This window comes from Drosophila teissieri, chromosome 2L, assembly GCF_016746235.2.
Source record: "Drosophila teissieri strain GT53w chromosome 2L, Prin_Dtei_1.1, whole genome shotgun sequence".
Taxonomy (NCBI): Eukaryota; Metazoa; Arthropoda; class Insecta; order Diptera; family Drosophilidae; genus Drosophila; species Drosophila teissieri.
The window spans coordinates 25,848,949-25,870,057 of NC_053029.1; the positions used below are offsets into that span (position 1 = coordinate 25,848,949).

A 21,109-nucleotide genomic window follows, 5' to 3' on the forward strand; every position below is an offset into this window, starting at 1 on the left:
AGTCAGTCGTCGCTGAACTGTCACAGAGCGCACACTAAAGCTCAGAAGTGGTCGGACCTACCGAAGTGATAATTTCAAAAGAAAAATAAAAATCGGCATTAATGAATTGTAATCCTGGCAATTACACATTAAAAGAACTAAAAGCTCTGTGCGTACAAAACAAACTTAAAAGTAGTGGCACAAAAATCGAATTGATTAAAAGACTTGAAAATATTAAATTTGAGTGGTGCGCGCATGAAAAAAATAAAACAGCAATGAAAAAAATCAACGCCACAGAACAAACCGGTAAAATAGACAGGGATGAAAACAACGGCAACGGCGAAGAACAAAGTAGCGAAAACGAGATAGCAAGAAGTAGCGACAACGACGGCGACACGATGACGGCGACGTTTGCACATACATACAAAGGAATGCAAGAAACAGAAGGTTCGAGAAAAGTAACGGGATCTTGCGAAATAAATGTTAACAACGAAAATGAGATCGAGCAATGTTCTGAGAGGCAGATGGTGAGCGCCAGCAACAATGAGTCCAAAAAATGTTTAGCGATCCCGATGGCCAGCAACAATGATCCCGAGATGCAAATGGCTGGCAACAAGGAGCCACAACAATGTTTTGGAAACCAAATGATGCGGAACAATGTAACTATCCAAGGCCCAAGGCAGCGATATTCAAAGACTGGAAAATGAGTGGAAAATATTGAAGCTGCAAAATGAGATCGACCAGTTAAAAAATAAACAACAACGAAGTAACGACACAGACTCAAGCATTTCTTTCGAAATTTTAAAGGAGATCGTTAAGGTATACGATGGCGGAAACAATTTCAATGTTTGGATATCTCAACTTTTGAATGTCCAGAAAAATTTCAAGGTCGGCGACGAGATGATGCGTGCGCTGATTCACTACAAAGTTAAGGGCGATGCTGAAATATGGCTGTATTCAAGCACGAGCGCTACTATGGACACAGCGGATAAAATGTTAAGCCACCTGGAGAAAATGTTCGTAATGTCCAAAGAGTCAAAGTTGAGTATGCGGCAGAAGCTACAGAACTGCGTCTGGATCAAAGGTGAGGAGTTCTCCAAGTACTACAACGAGAAGTGGCAGCTGGCGGATAACTTAGCACTGGCAGAAGATGAATTTTTGGAATATGTCATTGACGGCATACACGATGTCAATCTACGCAATCTGGCTAAGTCGCGTTCGTTCAAGACCGGATTGGAGCTTCTGGAGGCATTCCGAAACGTTGAGTTGGGCTACGTTCCCAAGCCCAAGTTACTGGAAGACCGTAGAGCAGGAGATTTTCAGAAGCCACGAGGTAATGCAGAGTGCTACAATTGCCACAGTCGGGGCCACCTGGCCAAAGAGTGCCGCAAGCCTAAGAGACAAGATGGGGCTTGTTACGCATGTGGCTTGCAAGGACATGTGGCTAAGTAGTGCAACCAATACAAGAAGTCGAAGGGCGGGGACAACGATTATGTAAGTTATATTAAATTAACATTTTGTACAAAGAATAATACACATGGGGTTCAATGTTTATAGAATGTCTCATAGATTCTGGCAGCCCGATAAGTATTATTAAAAGACGTTTTATACCAAGTCAAATAAAAATGGAAAAGACTACCTCTTTAAGTTACGTTGGATTAAATTTAAGTAAATTACAAATACATGGAAGCGTAAAATGTTCAGTTAAATTCTCAAATAAAGATACTCCCATGTTATGTCGTGGATGATGAATCTATGGGATATGCTATGTTATTGGGAAGGGATTTTTTAGCAAGAGTAAAGGCCAAAATTGTAATTGATAATGAACACGAAAAAATATCTGAAATAAAAAAAGATTCGATAGTTGAAGAAAATAAAAATACAAATAAGGAATCTAAAAGTCATTATGAGACAAACGCAGACGAACAAAATATTTTTAAAAAAACAACTATTATTAATTAATTACAATGATAATGAAAAGGTATATGAGATAGGTTCACAATTAAATTTTAAACAAAGATGCGAATTTAAAAATGTTATTGAAGAATATTATATTAAACCAAAAAGACCGAGTGAACCGAATATAAAATGTGAAATGAAGCTAAGGTTAGAGGGTATTATACGACAAAGTGAGTCTGAGTATTGCTCGCCAATTGTACTAGTAAAAAAGAAATTGGGTGGCATTCGGATGTGCATAGATTATAGGAAACTAAATAAGATCACGGCGAAAGTTTGATACCCGATGCCATTAATTGATGATTTATTAGATACCCTAGCAAACAAAGTTGTGTTCTCGAAGTTAGACCTGAAAAATGGATACTTCCATGTTTATATGGACGAAGAATCGATAAAGTATACATCATTTACCACGCCACTAGGACAGTATGAGTTCACAAGAATGCCTTTTGGGCTGACAAATGCTCCGTCTGTTTTTCAAAGGTTCATCAACAAAGTATTTGACGACATGATTAGGGATAAGAAAGTGATAGTTTATCTCGATGACATAATGATAGCGACAAAGAATATAGAAGATCACCAAGCTATATTAAAAGAAGTATTTGAGCGATTAGTTAAAAACAAATTAGAGCTACGAATCGATAAATGTATGTTTTTTCAAAGTGAGGTGAAATATTTAGGATATATAATATCAGAAAAGGGTATTAAAGCAGATGACGACGGTGTGAAAGCAATTGAAAATTTTCCCGTGCCACAAAAAGTTCATGATGTCCAAAGTTTTTTGGGGATGTGCTCGTATTTTAGAAGATTTATACAGAATTTTTCAACAATAGCAAAGCCACTCCATGATTTGACAAAGAAAGACAAAAAGTTCGAGTTTGGCCTAGCGCAATTAGAAGCATTTGATGAATTAAAAAGCAAGCTGTTAAAAACGCATATTTTGGCATTGTACAGTCCTGAGGATGAAACAGAATTGCACTGCGATGCAAGTTCGATAGGTTTCGGATCAATTCTCTTGCAAAGGAAAGCAGATGGTAAATTACATCCAGTTTTTTACTTCTCAAAAAGGACAACGGATACAGAATCAAGGTATCATAGTTTTGAACTGGAAACACTGGCAGTAATATATGCATTGAAAAGGTTTAGAGTGTACCTACAAGGAATTGAATTCAAAATAGTGACAGACTGTAATTCCCTCACAATGACGTTGAATAAAAAAGACTTGAACCCAAGAATAGCAAGATGGGCCTTGGAATTACAGAATTATCTGTATAAACTAGAGCATAGATCAGGAACTAGAATGAAACAAGTTGATGCTCTTAGTAGATGTAATTCGATTTTGGTAATAGAGGAAAATACGTTCGAGGACAATTTAGTTATATGCCAAAACAGAGACGAGAAGTTGAGAAAGATTAAAGAAATGCTAAGTAAAGAAGAAAGCGAATTATATGAAATGCGAAATGGTGTGATTTACAAAAAAGTAAAAGATAAGTTACTGTTCTATGTCTCGGAAGCTATGGAAGAACACGTATTGTATAAATACCACAATGAGTTAGGCCATGTAGGGAAAGACAAAGTTACGGAAATGGTCGGTAAAAGTTATTGGTTTCCAAATGTTAGAAGTAAAGCGGATGAACATGTTAAGAACTGTCTAAAATGTATAGCTTTTCAAGGAAGAAATGGTAAGCAAGAAGGAACTGTTAATATTGTACCAAAGGGAAACACACCATTCGAAGTCATACATATAGATCACTATGGTCCGGTAAATCAAAAGAATTCTACGAAAAAACATGTATTAGTAATTGTTGATGGATGCACAAAGTTTGTGAGATTGTATCCAGCGAAATCAACAAACTCAAAGGAAGCAATGGAAGCTTTAGGTGATTATTTTAGAGCGTATAGCAGACCAACGACCATTGTTTCAGACAGAGGGACATGTTTTACATCAGATATGTTCGAAGAATTTTTGGAATCAAGAAACATTAAGCACGTCAAAATTGCAACAGGCTCACCACAAGCAAATGGACAAGTTGAGCGAATAAATCGGGACCTAGGACCCATGATTAGTAAGCTCGTAGATGTAGAAAAGAACGCACAGTGGCACAAAGTTTTGGAAGATGTAGAGTATGCAATGAATAATACAAAGCACAGAAGCATAAATGAGCAGTATAATGCTGTTTGGAGTGAATCAAAAAGGAAAAATGCTAGATTGTTTAAAAGAAAATGTATTGGAGTCAATGCTAAAAAGAAATTAATTTAGAGAAAATTAGACAAAATGCAGAAGTTTCGCAGGAAAAAGTACAGAACTATAACAAGAAATATGTTGACGCTAAACGACTAGAAGCAAATAAATACAAATTAGGAGACTACGTTGTGGTCAAGAATTTTGATTCAACAGTTGGAGCGCCTAGGAAATTAATAACCAAATATAAAGGCCCCTATGAAATCGCCAAAGTACTAGACAATGATAGGTATTGTATCAAAGATGTGGAAGGTTTTCAGTTGACACAAAAACCATACGATGGAATATGGGCGGCTCATAATATTAAACCATGGCTTCAAGAAAAGAATTCGGTATCAAATAATAAAAATATAGATAAGAAAAATGATAAAGAAAAACAAAAGTCTAAGGTAAATGTAAATAAGAAAACCAAACCAAATGTAACAAACACTGAAATAAGTAACGAAAATGTAATGATTACAAGAAGTAGAGCGGCGAGGATCAGGAGATCCTAATTATCAGGATGGCCGAGCTGTAGTAGTAGTAGTACACATTAAAAGAACTAAAAGCTCTGTGCGTACAAAACAAACTTAAAAGTAGTGGCACAAAAATCGAATTGATTAAAAGACTTGAAAATATTAAATTTGAGTGGTGCGCGCATGAAAAAAATAAAACAGCAATGAAAAAAATCAACGCCACAGAACAAACCGGTAAAATAGACAGGGATGAAAACAACGGCAACGGCGAAGAACAAAGTAGCGAAAACGAGATAGCAAGAAGTAGCGACAACGACGGCGACACGATGACGGCGACGTTTGCACATACATACAAAGGAATGCAAGAAACAGAAGGTTCGAGAAAAGTAACGGGATCTTGCGAAATAAATGTTAACAACGAAAATGAGATCGAGCAATGTTCTGAGAGGCAGATGGTGAGCGCCAGCAACAATGAGTCCAACAAATGTTTAGCGATCCCAATGGCCAGCAACAATGATCCCGAGATGCAAATGGCTGGCAACAAGGAGCCACAACAATGTTTTGGAAACCAAATGATGCGGAACAATGTAACTATCCAAGGCCCAAGGCAGCGATATTCAAAGACTGGAAAATGAGTGGAAAATATTGAAGCTGCAAAATGAGATCGACCAGTTAAAAAATAAACAACAACGAAGTAACGACACAGACTCAAGCATTTCTTTCGAAATTTTAAAGGAGATCGTTAAGGTATACGATGGCGGAAACAATTTCAATGTTTGGATATCTCAACTTTTGAATGTCCAGAAAAATTTCAAGGTCGGCGACGAGATGATGCGTGCGCTGATTCACTACAAAGTTAAGGGCGATGCTGAAATATGGCTGTATTCAAGCACGAGCGCTACTATGGACACAGCGGATAAAATGTTAAGCCACCTGGAGAAAATGTTCGTAATGTCCAAAGAGTCAAAGTTGAGTATGCGGCAGAAGCTACAGAACTGCGTCTGGATCAAAGGTGAGGAGTTCTCCAAGTACTACAACGAGAAGTGGCAGCTGGCGGATAACTTAGCACTGGCAGAAGATGAATTTTTGGAATATGTCATTGACGGCATACACGATGTCAATCTACGCAATCTGGCTAAGTCGCGTTCGTTCAAGACCGGATTGGAGCTTCTGGAGGCATTCCGAAACGTTGAGTTGGGCTACGTTCCCAAGCCCAAGTTACTGGAAGACCGTAGAGCAGGAGATTTTCAGAAGCCACGAGGTAATGCAGAGTGCTACAATTGCCACAGTCGGGGCCACCTGGCCAAAGAGTGCCGCAAGCCTAAGAGACAAGATGGGGCTTGTTACGCATGTGGCTTGCAAGGACATGTGGCTAAGTAGTGCAACCAATACAAGAAGTCGAAGGGCGGGGACAACGATTATGTAAGTTATATTAAATTAACATTTTGTACAAAGAATAATACACATGGGGTTCAATGTTTATAGAATGTCTCATAGATTCTGGCAGCCCGATAAGTATTATTAAAAGACGTTTTATACCAAGTCAAATAAAAATGGAAAAGACTACCTCTTTAAGTTACGTTGGATTAAATTTAAGTAAATTACAAATACATGGAAGCGTAAAATGTTCAGTTAAATTCTCAAATAAAGATACTCCCATGTTATGTCGTGGATGATGAATCTATGGGATATGCTATGTTATTGGGAAGGGATTTTTTAGCAAGAGTAAAGGCCAAAATTGTAATTGATAATGAACACGAAAAAATATCTGAAATAAAAAAAGATTCGATAGTTGAAGAAAATAAAAATACAAATAAGGAATCTAAAAGTCATTATGAGACAAACGCAGACGAACAAAATAATTTTGAAAAACAACTATTATTAATTAATTACAATGATAATGAAAAGGTATATGAGATAGGTTCACAATTAAATTTTAAACAAAGATGCGAATTTATAAATGTTATTGAAGAATATTATATTAAACCAAAAAGACCGAGTGAACCGAATATAAAATGTGAAATGAAGCTAAGGTTAGAGGAAGACAAGCCGTTTAGTTTTTCGCCAAGACGCCTGGCATATGTAGAGAAAGAAAAATTACAAGGAATCCTTGATGATTATTTAAAAGATGGTATTATACGACAAAGTGAGTCTGAGTATTGCTCGCCAATTGTACTAGTAAAAAAGAAATTGGGTGGCATTCGGATGTGCATAGATTATAGGAAACTAAATAAGATCACGGCGAAAGTTAGATACCCGATGCCATTAATTGATGATTTATTAGATACCCTAGCAAACAAAGTTGTGTTCTCGAAGTTAGACCTGAAAAATGGATACTTCCATGTTTATATGGACGAAGAATCGATAAAGTATACATCATTTACCACGCCACTAGGACAGTATGAGTTCACAAGAATGCCTTTTGGGCTGACAAATGCTCCGTCTGTTTTTCAAAGGTTCATCAACAAAGTATTTGACGACATGATTAGGGATAAGAAAGTGATAGTTTATCTCGATGACATAATGATAGCGACAAAGAATATAGAAGATCACCAAGCTATATTAAAAGAAGTATTTGAGCGATTAGTTAAAAACAAATTAGAGCTACGAATCGATAAATGTATGTTTTTTCAAAGTGAGGTGAAATATTTAGGATATATAATATCAGAAAAGGGTATTAAAGCAGATGACGACGGTGTGAAAGCAATTGAAAATTTTCCCGTGCCACAAAAAGTTCATGATGTCCAAAGTTTTTTGGGGATGTGCTCGTATTTTAGAAGATTTATACAGAATTTTTCAACAATAGCAAAGCCACTCCATGATTTGACAAAGAAAGACAAAAAGTTCGAGTTTGGCCTAGCGCAATTAGAAGCATTTGATGAATTAAAAAGCAAGCTGTTAAAAACGCATATTTTGGCATTGTACAGTCCTGAGGATGAAACAGAATTGCACTGCGATGCAAGTTCGATAGGTTTCGGATCAATTCTCTTGCAAAGGAAAGCAGATGGTAAATTACATCCAGTTTTTTACTTCTCAAAAAGGACAACGGATACAGAATCAAGGTATCATAGTTTTGAACTGGAAACACTGGCAGTAATATATGCATTAAAAAGGTTTAGAGTGTACCTACAAGGAATTGAATTCAAAATAGTGACAGACTGTAATTCCCTCACAGTGACGTTGAATAAAAAAGACTTGAACCCAAGAATAGCAAGATGGGCCTTGGAATTACAGAATTATCTGTATAAACTAGAGCATAGATCAGGAACTAGAATGAAACAAGTTGATGCTCTTAGTAGATGTAATTCGATTTTGGTAATAGAGGAAAATACGTTCGAGGACAATTTAGTTATATGCCAAAACAGAGACGAGAAGTTGAGAAAGATTAAAGAAATGCTAAGTAAAGAAGAAAGCGAATTATATGAAATGCGAAATGGTGTGATTTACAAAAAAGTAAAAGATAAGTTACTGTTCTATGTCCCGGAAGCTATGGAAGAACACGTATTGTATAAATACCACAATGAGTTAGGCCATGTAGGGAAAGACAAAGTTACGGAAATGGTCGGTAAAAGTTATTGGTTTCCAAATGTTAGAAGTAAAGCGGATGAACATGTTAAGAACTGTCTAAAATGTATAGCTTTTCAAGGAAGAAATGGTAAGCAAGAAGGAACTGTTAATATTGTACCAAAGGGAAACACACCATTCGAAGTCATACATATAGATCACTATGGTCCGGTAAATCAAAAGAATTCTACGAAAAAACATGTATTAGTAATTGTTGATGGATGCACAAAGTTTGTGAGATTGTATCCAGCGAAATCAACAAACTCAAAGGAAGCAATGGAAGCTTTAGGTGATTATTTTAGAGCGTATAGCAGACCAACGACCATTGTTTCAGACAGAGGGACATGTTTTACATCAGATATGTTCGAAGAATTTTTGGAATCAAGAAACATTAAGCACGTCAAAATTGCAACAGGCTCACCACAAGCAAATGGACAAGTTGAGCGAATAAATCGGGACCTAGGACCCATGATTAGTAAGCTCGTAGATGTAGAAAAGAACGCACAGTGGCACAAAGTTTTGGAAGATGTAGAGTATGCAATGAATAATACAAAGCACAGAAGCATAAATGAGCACCCAAGTATAATGCTGTTTGGAGTGAATCAAAAAGGAAAAATGCTAGATTGTTTAAAAGAAAATGTATTGGAGTCAATGCTAAAAAGAAATTAAGAAAAGAAAAGAAATTAATTTAGAGAAAATTAGACAAAATGCAGAAGTTTCGCAGGAAAAAGTACAGAACTATAACAAGAAATATGTTGACGCTAAACGACTAGAAGCAAATAAATACAAATTAGGAGACTACGTTGTGGTCAAGAATTTTGATTCAACAGTTGGAGCGCCTAGGAAATTAATAACCAAATATAAAGGCCCCTATGAAATCGCCAAAGTACTAGACAATGATAGGTATTGTATCAAAGATGTGGAAGGTTTTCAGTTGACACAAAAACCATACGATGGAATATGGGCGGCTCATAATATTAAACCATGGCTTCAAGAAAAGAATTCGGTATCAAATAATAAAAATATAGATAAGAAAAATGATAAAGAAAAACAAAAGTCTAAGGTAAATGTAAATAAGAAAACCAAACCAAATGTAACAAACACTGAAATAAGTAACGAAAATGTAATGATTACAAGAAGTAGAGCGGCGAGGATCAGGAGATCCTAATTATCAGGATGGCCGAGCTGTAGTAGTAGTAGTAGTAATTGTGTATAAGCATAGTAGTATAAGTCCCATTGCAATATTAGAATGTAAGAACCTAATTATAAGAGTCGCGAATGTAAACATTACACACACACTTGCTGAATAAATGAAGAGTCAGTCGTCGCTGAACTGTCACAGAGCGCACACTAAAATTATTTATCATTTTTACTTGTTTTACTTTATTTTACTTTATTGCCTTGCGATTTCTTTATTATCGCCACCTCCATTGCACTTACTTTACTCTACCCACTTTGCCTTTTCTTACATTGACATGATTAATGTTATCCTTTTCATCCTTGGTTTTCACGAATCTTTCCTTTCCTCGGTCTTCTCGAGTACTGCTGAACCAGTACTTCGGCCAGGATCCTACCTGCTGCCCCAGTTGAGTGTAGATCCAATATAGGTATTACTTGAAAACTTCGTGGTGTTTGGAAGAATAAGACGACCATTACCTCTGTTTAAGTAATTGCCTCGGTTATTTCTTCCCCGATTCTGTCGTAGAAAGAGACGCAATTCGACTTGCCGGTAATTTCTGTGCAGCAGTGTATATATTTTTCAGTCACGCTGTTCATCGTGTTGAAATTTCCTTCTTTTAATATAGTTTGAGCTTATCGTGCTTAAAATTCTATATCATTGAGGATATCTTTTTCGTGGTGGGAAACTTATCTGCATTATTTGAATTTAACCCATCATATATGTAGGCTGCTTCAAGCGACCTAAGTAGGTTTTCTATTTCTGCCGTGCTGTTGTGTATTTAGTGGCTTTGCCTTAATGACATCAGGTGATTCGCTTTTATCACATTAATGATTTTAGTACAAAAATAATTCTGCTAATTGTCCTTTCATTTTCAACTTTGTATGATAACGGACCAATTATTTTTGCTTTTATAACTTTTATAACATTTCTTGTTATCCTTTTGTTAGATCTGTTAGGCGAAGGGCTGTAAGGAATCTATTCAGATTAACATTTTTTACGTCAGATTCTGTGATTGTGGACGAAATCTGTCGCCCATACTTCCTGGACATTGCAGCAGTGTCTGTCGTTGTGATTTGTTTGTCTTCTACTTCATCTTCTACTTCTTTAGCTCTAATACAGCAGAAACGGAAGATCTTAAAGATATTTTATTTTGAAATCCTGTTCAGAGTCTATTGATTCAGCAATTTCAAAAGATGGTTGATTTACTTTAAAATTAACAGTCTTTTAGCTCTTTTATCATTGTCGGCCAATTCCTTTTATAAAACGACGAATTAACGATGAAGGAGTACTAATTGGATCGTGATTGCTCATAGATAGATGTTTTGTCCTCATTGATTTCTTTAGCACTCAGGTAAGGTAACGTTGACAAAACTATACCTTCCTTAATCTTTGAGCAATTAATGGGCTGCAGTAATGTCAAACATGGGTATGTACGGCCTTTTGTATAAACAAGGTTTTCCTGACAGAGTTTTCACTATTACTTCGGACATTATTTGAAGAGAGAATAAGTTTTTAATTATTAATTTGTTTCGATCGTCTTATATTTTATTCATATATTTATTAATTCTTAATTTTAATCAATATATATACATAGGTTAGGTTATAACCGTCACGGCCGTCACGGGGCCGCGAATAGGCCAATATGGCCCGTAGCTGTCCGAATGTTTCTTTATGGACCTAGAGAATGTTTACGCGGTTTTCGAAATCTTTTGGGATCGAGGTATTTTTCGCAAAGGCAAGTAGTTCGCCTGGCTTCTTCATGGAGGCATCTTCTAGCGATGCCAGAACCGGGCCCCTAGGTAGTTTATTAGGGCCCTTGTTAGGGCCGGACACTTGCAAATGAGATGCTCCAAGGTTTCGATTGCCTCGAATTCATCACATTTCCGGCATTTGGCGTTGTCAGTAATGCCCAGTTTGACTGCGTATGCCGCAGATAAGCAGTGACCTGTAAAAATTTCCACTAACAGTCTGCAGTCTTTCCTTGGAAGATGCAGAACGTAGTGACTGAGTTTGGCGTTGCGCTTTTTGCACATGATTTGAAATTTTGCACGTGTTGGAAGTTCTCCTGCATCTGCTTTTGGCTCGTGTGTCGGCCCGTCTTTCCAGTTCGCTTTGAAGCGTTCTAAGGGAGACAGGAACGTTTTCTGATCTTTCATTCGCCAGTCCAATGCCTTCTTTTGCCGTCTCATTACCAACGATGACCTGGTGGCTGGGAACCCAGTAGATCCGCACTGACGTGGTCGTGCTAAGGATATCTAGTGCCTCCCTGCTTGCCAGTACACATTTGGAACTGACTGCTGACGATTGCATGGATCTCATTGCCGCTTGACTGTCTACGAACAAGTTGACCGCTTCATGTGGGCGGTCAATGCTCTGCGCAAGCTCTGCCGCTTTCCCTATTGCGAATACTTCCGCCTGGAATACGCTGCATTGGCTTGGTAGCTTATACGACAGCCTCATTTCAGGGTCTGTACAGTATATGCCCGCTCCAACTCCTCCTTCCATCTTAGAGCCGTCGGTGTATATATTGAGGTGTGCATGGTCCTGACCTGTTTTCCAGTCGTCTGGTCCCATGAATGTTGTTGTTCTTACATTCGGGCACGTTCTGGTGACCATGTAGTGGGGGTTGACCTCAGCGCCCCTGTTATGCAGAGCAGTGCCTGCCGCTGAGTTCTCTCCATGAGCTTGTTGTATGTCGTATTTTCAATAGCCTGCCACCACACTACGACTCCATACATCAGAGTTGGACGCACCACCGAGATGAAAATCCAGTGCATTAGAGCGGGTGAGAGGCCCCATGTGCTGCTAAGCATCTTCTTGGATGCATTTATCGCTATGGTGGCCTTTTTCACCCTCTCTAGTACATTTGTCTTCGATGTCAGCTTGCTGTCTAAAACAATTCCGAGGTACTTGACTTGTGTCTTCGGGGTTAGCCTGGTTGAGTTAATTTCCTGGGGGACCCATAGCGGCACCTTGTATCTCTTGGTGAAGAGAATGAGGTCCGTCTTGTCCGCGTTGATAGAGAGTCCTTCCTTCTTTGCCCACTCACATATCTCCCTGAGCGTTGATTCCATAATCGAGCTGAGGGTCGATGGAGAGACTCCCGTGATAATTATGCTTATGTCGTCAGCATAGGCTGTTATCTTTGGGGCCTTCCTCTCGAATCTCTTGATCAGGTCATCTACCACCAGATTCCACAGGAGAGGCGACAGGACCCCGCCCTGCGGCGTGCCCCTGTGTGCTCCTTTCACCATGGAGGCGGTGCCCCAATCGGATTGTACCCGTCTACAGCTTAGAAGATTTCTTATCCACAGATAGCTGGGGGCGTGTTGGCCGCTTCTAGGCGATCCATTAACGCGTCTGTGGTCACGTTTTTGAATGCTCCGGGCAGGGCTTTCTCAATGGTGGCTACTAATGAGTGTAGTGCCGTCTTTACCTTTCGTGTAAGCGTGCTGGTTGGATGACAGTAGTCGTCCCGCATCATTTCTTATGTATATGTCCAGCAGCTTTTCTAGCGTCTTGAGTAAGAAAGAGTACAGACTAATCGGCCTGTAATCCCTGGGGCTCATATGGCTGCACTTCCCTGCTTTTGGCAGGAAGACGATCCTAGAGGTCCTCTATTGGATAGGGATATAGCCCGTGCTTAAGCAAGCTGTTCTCCAGTTACGAGGTCCTGGTGCTTGTTGGCATCGGATATCTCGGTACATCCTGGGAAGTGAGCATGCATTAGTGCTGTTAGTGCCTCTTCGCTGCCATCAGTCCACTGTCCGTCATCGCGTTTGAGCTGATTCTGTATGGTTGGCTGCTTCGATAGCAGCTTCCGGAGTCTAGCCGTTTCTGGGGCCGTCTCGATATTGGAGCAGAAATTTCTCCACGAGCTTCTTTGTGCCTGCGTATTTCCTTCTTGTAATCCCTGAGTAGGATCTTGTATTCCCCATCGATTTTATCCTTATTCGCGTTTTTGGCGATTTTGAATAATTCTCAAAGGTTATTGCGTAGAAGCGAATGATTACCGTTCCACCAGGATGGCCTGGTCCTCTTCCTGGCTCTAGATATCGGGAATGCTGCGCGTTGCGCATCTAATAATTCCCTGGAGAGGGTCTCTAGGGACTTTTCTATGTCTTCAGCGGATTTTACTAGGCCCGGCCCAATCGCGAGGCGTGTCAAGATTGTCTTCTTGAACTTTCCCCAGTTAGTGTTCCGGTGGTTTCTGAAAGAGGTTGGTTTGAGAGAGTGGTCGAATTCGTATAGGAATTGTATGTACTTATGATCTGCGAAAGATGGTCTCTCAAAGACTCTCCATTCTGAAACCATAGTACTTTGTCCCCTTATGAGTGTTAAGTCTAGCACGTTCTAGGAGGTGGGACCAACAAAGGTATGCTCTTCCCCCACGTTAGCAATGCATAGGTTAGTTGATAGTAAAAAGTTTAAGAGTGACTCACCTCTGTAGTTGATGTCGGGGTTCCCCCATACACAGTGATGCGCGTTGGCGTCTGCACCCACGATCAGTTGCTGGTCGTTCGGGCTGGGTTCCACCATGCTCCTGAGTTTCTCCGGTGGGGCCGTTCTGTCATATGCCATGTGTAGTAGCCAAGAGGAAAGTGTTCACCAGAATCTGAAGGTTATCTAGAGTAGAGTCGGGTCGGTGTTCGTGCACTTCTTGCTATGCTCGGTACAAAGCTCGACGGATATGGCGTGGGTCTTCCTCACCTCATATATGATACATTTCTCTTCTACAAAATAAGGGTTACGTGCACTTCCTGTATATTAAATGATTAGTCAAAAGGTTTAAAGGTTCAGACATTCGGACGGACCCTAAAGAGATATATACATATATAAGAGAAACACACTAGCGTTGTGGGTGGCGATGATGTAATTTGCCACCACGTCTTTACCCACCCTACCGTGGTAACTTATAAGATTTTATAGTTACCCCTTTGCAAAGCCTTCGCCGCTATTTTACACTATTCCGAAGTCATTCGACATTCGCTTCACCGTACTAACACAAGACCGATAACAACAAGTTAGTTCTTCATTTTCATTTCATATAATTCCAAGTCATTTCATTTCAGTGAGTTTCGTATACATTCTTTTTAAGCTAAGATTATACTTTTACTTTTACTGTTATTCTTTCGTTCGATACCTTCATCAAAAAGCGCGTATTCGCCGATCGCTATCCGTATTAAATACTTTCGATAGGATATAAGTATGCCCTCAGGCCATGATTGCTTTTATGCAAAAACTTACATACAGATCCTCCGCTGTCGATTCGCTGGGCCCGTCGAAGATGCAGGTGCTGTTGCTATTAGTTGAAAATTGTAGAAATGTTATTTAACAGGGATGGCACTCGCCGCTCTTACTAATTTATACGCTATATGACAGAAATATCGAAACCAGAATTAGGATTGGATCCAACGATTAGTGTTTGCCTAATTTAAATTCATTTCACAACTTCTCTAAACTCCTTTCATCGACGTTGGATTCCTCCAGGGGGTGGGCGCCTCCGCCGGCTCACATGCTGAAGTGCAACCGGGTTCTATGTGCCCGCCACTCCGATCCTCGGCCTGGTTATGGCTTCACCAAGACCACTGCTCCTTTATTGCTATTCCTTTCCTCTAGTTAAATTTTGAGGCGACTCGCCGCCGTTCGTGCCGCTGCACGCCTTCCGCACTAACCTAGAGCTCCACGTGGCCGGTTATACCGTTGCCATAGCTTAGGCGCAGGCCGCCTCTAGCCTAGCTTCTACGCGGCTGCAGTCTCCGTTGCAACAAATAGGGGTTCCCAAAAGTGAGGTTAGGTACGATCTTGCGGTACCACTCGGTCACCGCCGCAGCCTCCGCCGTATACTGTTTCTAAAGAATCAGATTATGTGTAGGGCATTCAAAAAGTGAGGTTATGTGAACGCGCTGCGCCGACCAGGCCGCAGCCGTCGTCGCCGTTTTCTCGGGGCTTCCAGAAAGTGAGATTATGTGCCCTTGCAGGGGCTGCTGGGTCGCGCGGTAATTTGGCTTATGTACAACGCCGTATAAAACTGACATTTACCCGATCTCACAAATGCACAAAACTGATTATTTTCTTGGCTCGGCCAAGTTGTAGGCACTCTGCCTTTATTGGTCGACACTGGTTAAACACACAAATCCACGTGTGGAAAAAAAACCAAGAATAAAACTCCTCGATGCATGCGCTCTTTTTCAATTTTCAAGATCAAGTGATGCGCTTTACCGAGCTTTCGGTACAGCAGCGTGTTTCTTGAAAAGCACGCGAGCCAAAGCAACGGGACCTTTCCCAAATCCTCTCTTAGCGCTCTCGCTAGTGGTGAGCGGAGAAGTAGAGGAAGAGGAGGTAAAAATAATAATGTGTAATTTGCAAGCGTTGCCATTGCAGGCAAAAAAAAAACAGCAACCGATATTCATGGTTCGCTAGATAAGGTGGCCTTATCGATATTAGATTATTATATTATATTATTATTATTATATACTCGCTAGTCTTTCAATCTGGCCCCTACACCACAGTTAAATCAAGAGTCACAGTCGAAGAGGTTTTAACTGAAAATGGGTCAGATGGGAATAATTCTGCTACTTCTAACTTTTTATGTCCTTCAGGTGATATACTCCTAAGGCTTTTCCAGTGTCATTTACTAGCTCATAATAAACATTACTAAGCTTCTTGAATACTTTCGCTCTTACGAAAACTGGAGCAAGTTTACTGTTGAACTGTTTTGTCGTATTGCTTTGCGCAAAACTACGGGCGTATACAGTATCACCTACTTTGAAATATGTTGAACGCGAACGCAGGTTATACACTCTAGCGTTGCTTTCATGCGTTTCCCTAATCTTTCTCTGGGCTTGACGGCGGGCTAGTTGTGTTACATCCGTCGTTTTCAATGCGGTGTCATCCTGTAACGACTGAATATTCCTTAATAGTTCGTAGTCCTGCCCATAATCATATTCTGACCAAAACACATATAATAGGGTGAAAATCCGGTGCTACGATGAGTTGTTGATCTCTAGGACGCGCTAATTTCATCAATGTTCCTATCCCAATCGGTATGATCCGTTCCGATGTAAGCTCTTATGTCTGCCAGTATTGATCGGTTCACTCGCTCGCTCGCATTGGCTTGGGGCGAGTAAATAGCCGTTCAAACATGGGATAAATCGCGTTAAAAAAGACTTGAAATAGCCTGATTTAAATTGCGATCCGTTGTCCGTTAGCACAGATTCTGGAACTCCGAAAGTAGAGAATACGTATTTTTCCAAGAAGTCGCAAATCTTCTCGGACGTAAATTTCCGTATTGGATGCAGGAAGTGAAACTTCGTGCAATGGTCTACGATGATCATCAGACCTATATTACCGCTCTTAGATCCTGGATACGGTCCTAAGAGGTCCATATAAAGTTTTTGAAAATGTCTCTGCGAAGTGATAGGATTACCCATTGGCGGTCTTAAAATTTGGTTAGGACTTTTAGTCGACTTGCAAATACTACAGTTAGCTACATCATTTCGAATCTGGGTCACCATCCCGGGCCAAAATAAATATCGCTTCAACTTCGTTATCATTTTCGTCATCCCTACATGAGCTGAATCGGGAGCATCGTGAGCTCGATGCAAAATTGGACTTCGCAACGCGTTCGGAACCCAGAGCTTCCAAATCTCCGCTTCTTGTAGAGTATCTGTTCACACTATAAACTAATGCGTACACTTAATAAGTTCAATTCGGTTGTTTGAATCTAACTAACTCGCTACTGCGAGGGCATCGCCTTTTATTCATTCTTACATAGGTTCTTATCATCTAATTATATAATGCAGCGCTTGTAAGACGCTGCAGTCTGCGTTGGTCAATGCAGCTGAGATTTATCTTAAATCTATGTTTGTGACCTATGACCGCGCTAATCACCTCCCGCGTTATCATATCTCTTGACATTTCGGCAATAGACCACTGCAATCGTACTTATCTGTAGTTGCCACTTATGTTGTCCCGTGCCATGTTTATTGCAGCCCATAAATAGAACTTATTTATAGTTTGTCTACTTATCATGTCTAAACACATCTTTAGACATTCTCCGGGGGGGGGGGGGGGGGAAATGTACGGCCAGTAGTTGTCTCTCATTTATGCGTTGCCTCCGGATATAAATGACCAATCTAATTATGATATGATATGATGCCGTGTGGAAGATCAAGTCATCAATGTGTACCTTGTTATTTTTCAGAGTCTTGATGCGCATTTGAAGATTTTGCAGTTCATTTGTGTTGTTGACAATCAAGTGCTTCAGCGGGACCACGTTCCATGTCTCCTTGTCATGTATAATTCGTAAACTGGGGACGATAGACATTTCAGACGCTGTCGAAATTACTTTTTGAGGAGTAATTATTGTTGTATCCCCTAATATTGCTGTGCATCCTGCAGGTAGTTGTATAATGCCTTGATTGGGCAGACTTATAACTTGATGCTGTTCGTTGCATCTTATATTAGCTGTTGTATTTCGAAACAGTCTATTGGCTATTTACAACGGTTGGATCCACTTATCTCTTTGATGAACGAATTGCCTTGGAATTCCATCATTTCGCATGAGTGTGCCTTGCTTGGTTTCAATGGAGATATTTCGCAAGAGTGATCATCCGCGTTTTTCCATTCCCAATTACTTTCGCAAAGCCATGTTGTCGAATCCTCTTGTCTGCATTGGTTAAATTCCATTTCAGACATTAGGTGATATGCGTTTATGTCTGTATTAAACGCAACAAATTTAGAATTCAATTTCGGAATAAGCTTTGTTCCGTTTGTCCAAAGTGGTATTGGGATTACTTCAAAAAGATACGTTTCCTGATTGTTGTATATCGGCAATTTTGCTTCAATTAATAGGACATTATCCTTCAACATAGCTTGTGCCTTCATCAGTTTATAGATCAGTGGTAATTGTATAACTGAATTTCCACCCGGTAGCATTTGTTTTCGTCCTAATTTTTGCTTAACTTTTTCGAGATCCTCCAGCATTTTGTTAGGCGCAATTAGTGTAGGATGAATTCTTCCTTCACTAATGTCCGTTACCATTGAGATCGCTGTTGCTTGTAGGCTTTCTGCCTCTTCAATCCAATTTCGCACTTGATTTGATAACATAAGGAATTTAATTGACTCCTTATATACCATAAAGTGCTCCTTCATCGTTTCTGCAATAATTTTGACTTGTTGGGTCAGTTTTCCCAAATTCCGGTTTGCTTCTATCGTAGTTGCTCCTACTAACTCTTCCGTGGCATTGATGACCGAGGTCTGATTGTCAACATATTCCATTAGATGTTTTTCGTTTTTTATGATCGTTTGCATATTTTCCTGTATTCTATTTGCATTTCCGATATCAAAGAACAGTATAAACCTTTTCTTTCGGTTGGTACGGTGCCGTAGTATTTTGTTCTTTTATGTTAACAATTTTTGTCCGTATTGTTGTGCCGAAAAAATCGCAGTAGTCCTTGAAGTCTCCCATTTTTTTGCAAACCAGGCGGGATTTTTCCAGGAAGTCCTCTGATTGTTTTATGTCATCAAAATAGGCTTGCATGTCATAATAAAACAATAATTGCCAACTGGATGTAGCGACTTCAATTTTACCAATTTTGTTTACCATAACTGCAGTTTTTGCGTCGATGTCGTAAATTTTCCCAAGTTCTTTGGGAATTTCTTCCGAATTTTTTGTCGCAGTTGTAGCTTGCAACATCAATAAACAGCATAGCACAGTGCTTCCAGTGCCATTCCTTTTGCCTTTTGGAACTCGCTGCCTAAGCTTCTTGTCCTTGCCTAGCTGAATTGACTCCGTTATAGATGGCGTTGCAGCTCCAGCTGGTTTTGCTTCGCTAGCAGGAAGTTGACAGATCTTGTTTAGCGATCTTTTTACTTCCCCTTCGCTTGTTTTAACCGTGACTACCCGGACTTTATCATCTTGTCCTTTAGTCGAACTAATGATTCTTCCCATTGGCCATCTTGCAGGGTGAGTGTTCTCATGTTTTATAAGAACCAACTGTCCCTGCCTTCAGATTTGACTTGGCGCCATTTGGTTCGCTGTTGCAATGACACCAGATACTCCTCTTTCCATTTCTTCCAAAAATCACCTCTGATGCGTTGAATAAGCTTCCATCTATCCAAAGAGCTGATTGTCTTACTTTCGTCAAAATGTTCAGGAGCTCCAATTAGAGGTCTTCCCACCAGAAAATGACCCGGCGTTAATATGTCCTCACCATCGGTTTCGCTCCTTACAGTGACTAATGGGCGCGAGTTTAGCACTGCTTCGATTTGACATAGCAGCGATGCAAATTCTTCATATGTAAGGCTGTTTTCACCAATAACTCGTTTAAGGTGATGTTTCACTGATTTTACACCGGCTTCCCATAAACCTCCCATGTGGGGGCTTCCAGGGGGAATAATGTGCCACTTGATGCCTTCTTTTTCTAGTGTAGGTGCTAAGTCATTATTGTTTTTAGTGGCAGCTACAAATTCTTTGTCCAATACTCTTGAAGCTCCTACGAAGTTTGTTCCATTATCTGAGTATATGTTCTCACTCTTGCCTCGTCTTGCAAAGAACCGTCGAAGAGCCTCCAGGAATTTGTCTGACGAAAGGTCGCTAACAGCTTCCAGATGTATCGCTTTTTTTGTCATACAAACAAATACACAAATGTATCCTTTATACGTTTTTTGACCTCTTCCCTTTGAGCAGCGAATCTGGAACGGTCCGGCGTAGTCGATTCCAGTATTTTGAAACGAGTAATCAGCCGTTACTCGATAAACCGGTAAATTTCCCATCAGTTGACTGGACATCTCTTGCTTGTATCGTATGCATACAATACATTCCCTTAAATATTTCTTAAAGGAATTTTGTATGCCAAATATCCAGAACTCCCTCTGAATATAAGTTCTCATAATGTTAATTCCGCCATGCAGAGTTTCTTTATGAGAATCCTTTACAATTAACCAAGTCAAATGTGACTTTGTTGTAATTATCACTCTGTTATTTTAATAAACACACAAGAGAAGGTTTTAGTTTTATGTTTTATATTTTAGTTATTATTTTCCGCAACACCAGCACCACACACTTAGCAAGCACAAGAAGGAAGAGAACGACAGTAGTGTGACCGAAGGCCACGTATTCATAAAAATACCATGAAGTGGTTAATACTTTAAAATGGTATTTCTGTAATAGGGATGGGACATTCCAACACGCCCCCTCAGAAATAGCATCTTTTAAATTATAAACTTAACATTATACATTCATTTGTAATTATTATTAATTTAGTGTGGGTGGTGTGCATTCTGGGAACTTATGTGATCCAGCATTTGCTGCAAGGATACGGGGAAAACCCAGAAAAACCCGATCAGATCACTTATATGAGTATACATATGTTTACAAAGAATTAATTTTTAAATTTACAAAAAAAATCGAACAAGTCTTTCAATGAGATCAATTAAATAAAAAACAGCATCAGCAGCAGTGGATTAATCATCTTGCAGTAATCCCAATTCACGACGTATTTCCAAAAACTTCGCTGGCGGCAATGGCTTTGTAAAGATGTCAGCAAGTTGGTTCTCTGTCGAAATATACTCAAGACAAATAGTGTTATTTTCAATTTGCTCTCTGGCAAAATGATATTTTATATCAATATGTTTGGCTCGTTTATGACATGGGTTATTTGCTATATTAATACAGCCTTGGTTATCTTCATAAATTTTAATTGGATTTTCTAGGTTGATATTAACACT

The 21,109-nt window shown here is 39.6% G+C and overlaps 2 protein-coding genes across 2 annotated transcripts; both read left to right on the forward strand.

The window, feature by feature from the left end:
* Nucleotides 1-606: 606 nt before the first annotated feature.
* LOC122626509 lies at nucleotides 607-1,716 on the forward strand. The gene is made up of 2 exons (XM_043806792.1): nucleotides 607-798; nucleotides 856-1,716. The coding sequence occupies exon 2, from the start codon at nucleotides 880-882 to the stop codon at nucleotides 1,429-1,431; it is 552 nt and encodes a 183-aa protein (XP_043662727.1). The 5' UTR covers nucleotides 607-798; nucleotides 856-879; the 3' UTR covers nucleotides 1,432-1,716.
* Nucleotides 1,717-5,194: 3,478 nt separating this feature from the next.
* Nucleotides 5,195-6,297, forward strand: LOC122626506. The gene is made up of 2 exons (XM_043806790.1): nucleotides 5,195-5,379; nucleotides 5,437-6,297. The coding sequence occupies exon 2, from the start codon at nucleotides 5,461-5,463 to the stop codon at nucleotides 6,010-6,012; it is 552 nt and encodes a 183-aa protein (XP_043662725.1). The 5' UTR covers nucleotides 5,195-5,379; nucleotides 5,437-5,460; the 3' UTR covers nucleotides 6,013-6,297.
* The last annotated feature ends 14,812 nt before the right edge of the window (nucleotides 6,298-21,109 follow it).

Excerpts from the sequence above, each read along its gene's own strand:
- LOC122626509 (XM_043806792.1), top strand. The coding sequence starts at position 880 with ATGATGCGTGCGCTGATTCACTACAAAGTTAAGGGCGATGCTGAAATA.
- LOC122626506 (XM_043806790.1), top strand. The coding sequence starts at position 5,461 with ATGATGCGTGCGCTGATTCACTACAAAGTTAAGGGCGATGCTGAAATA.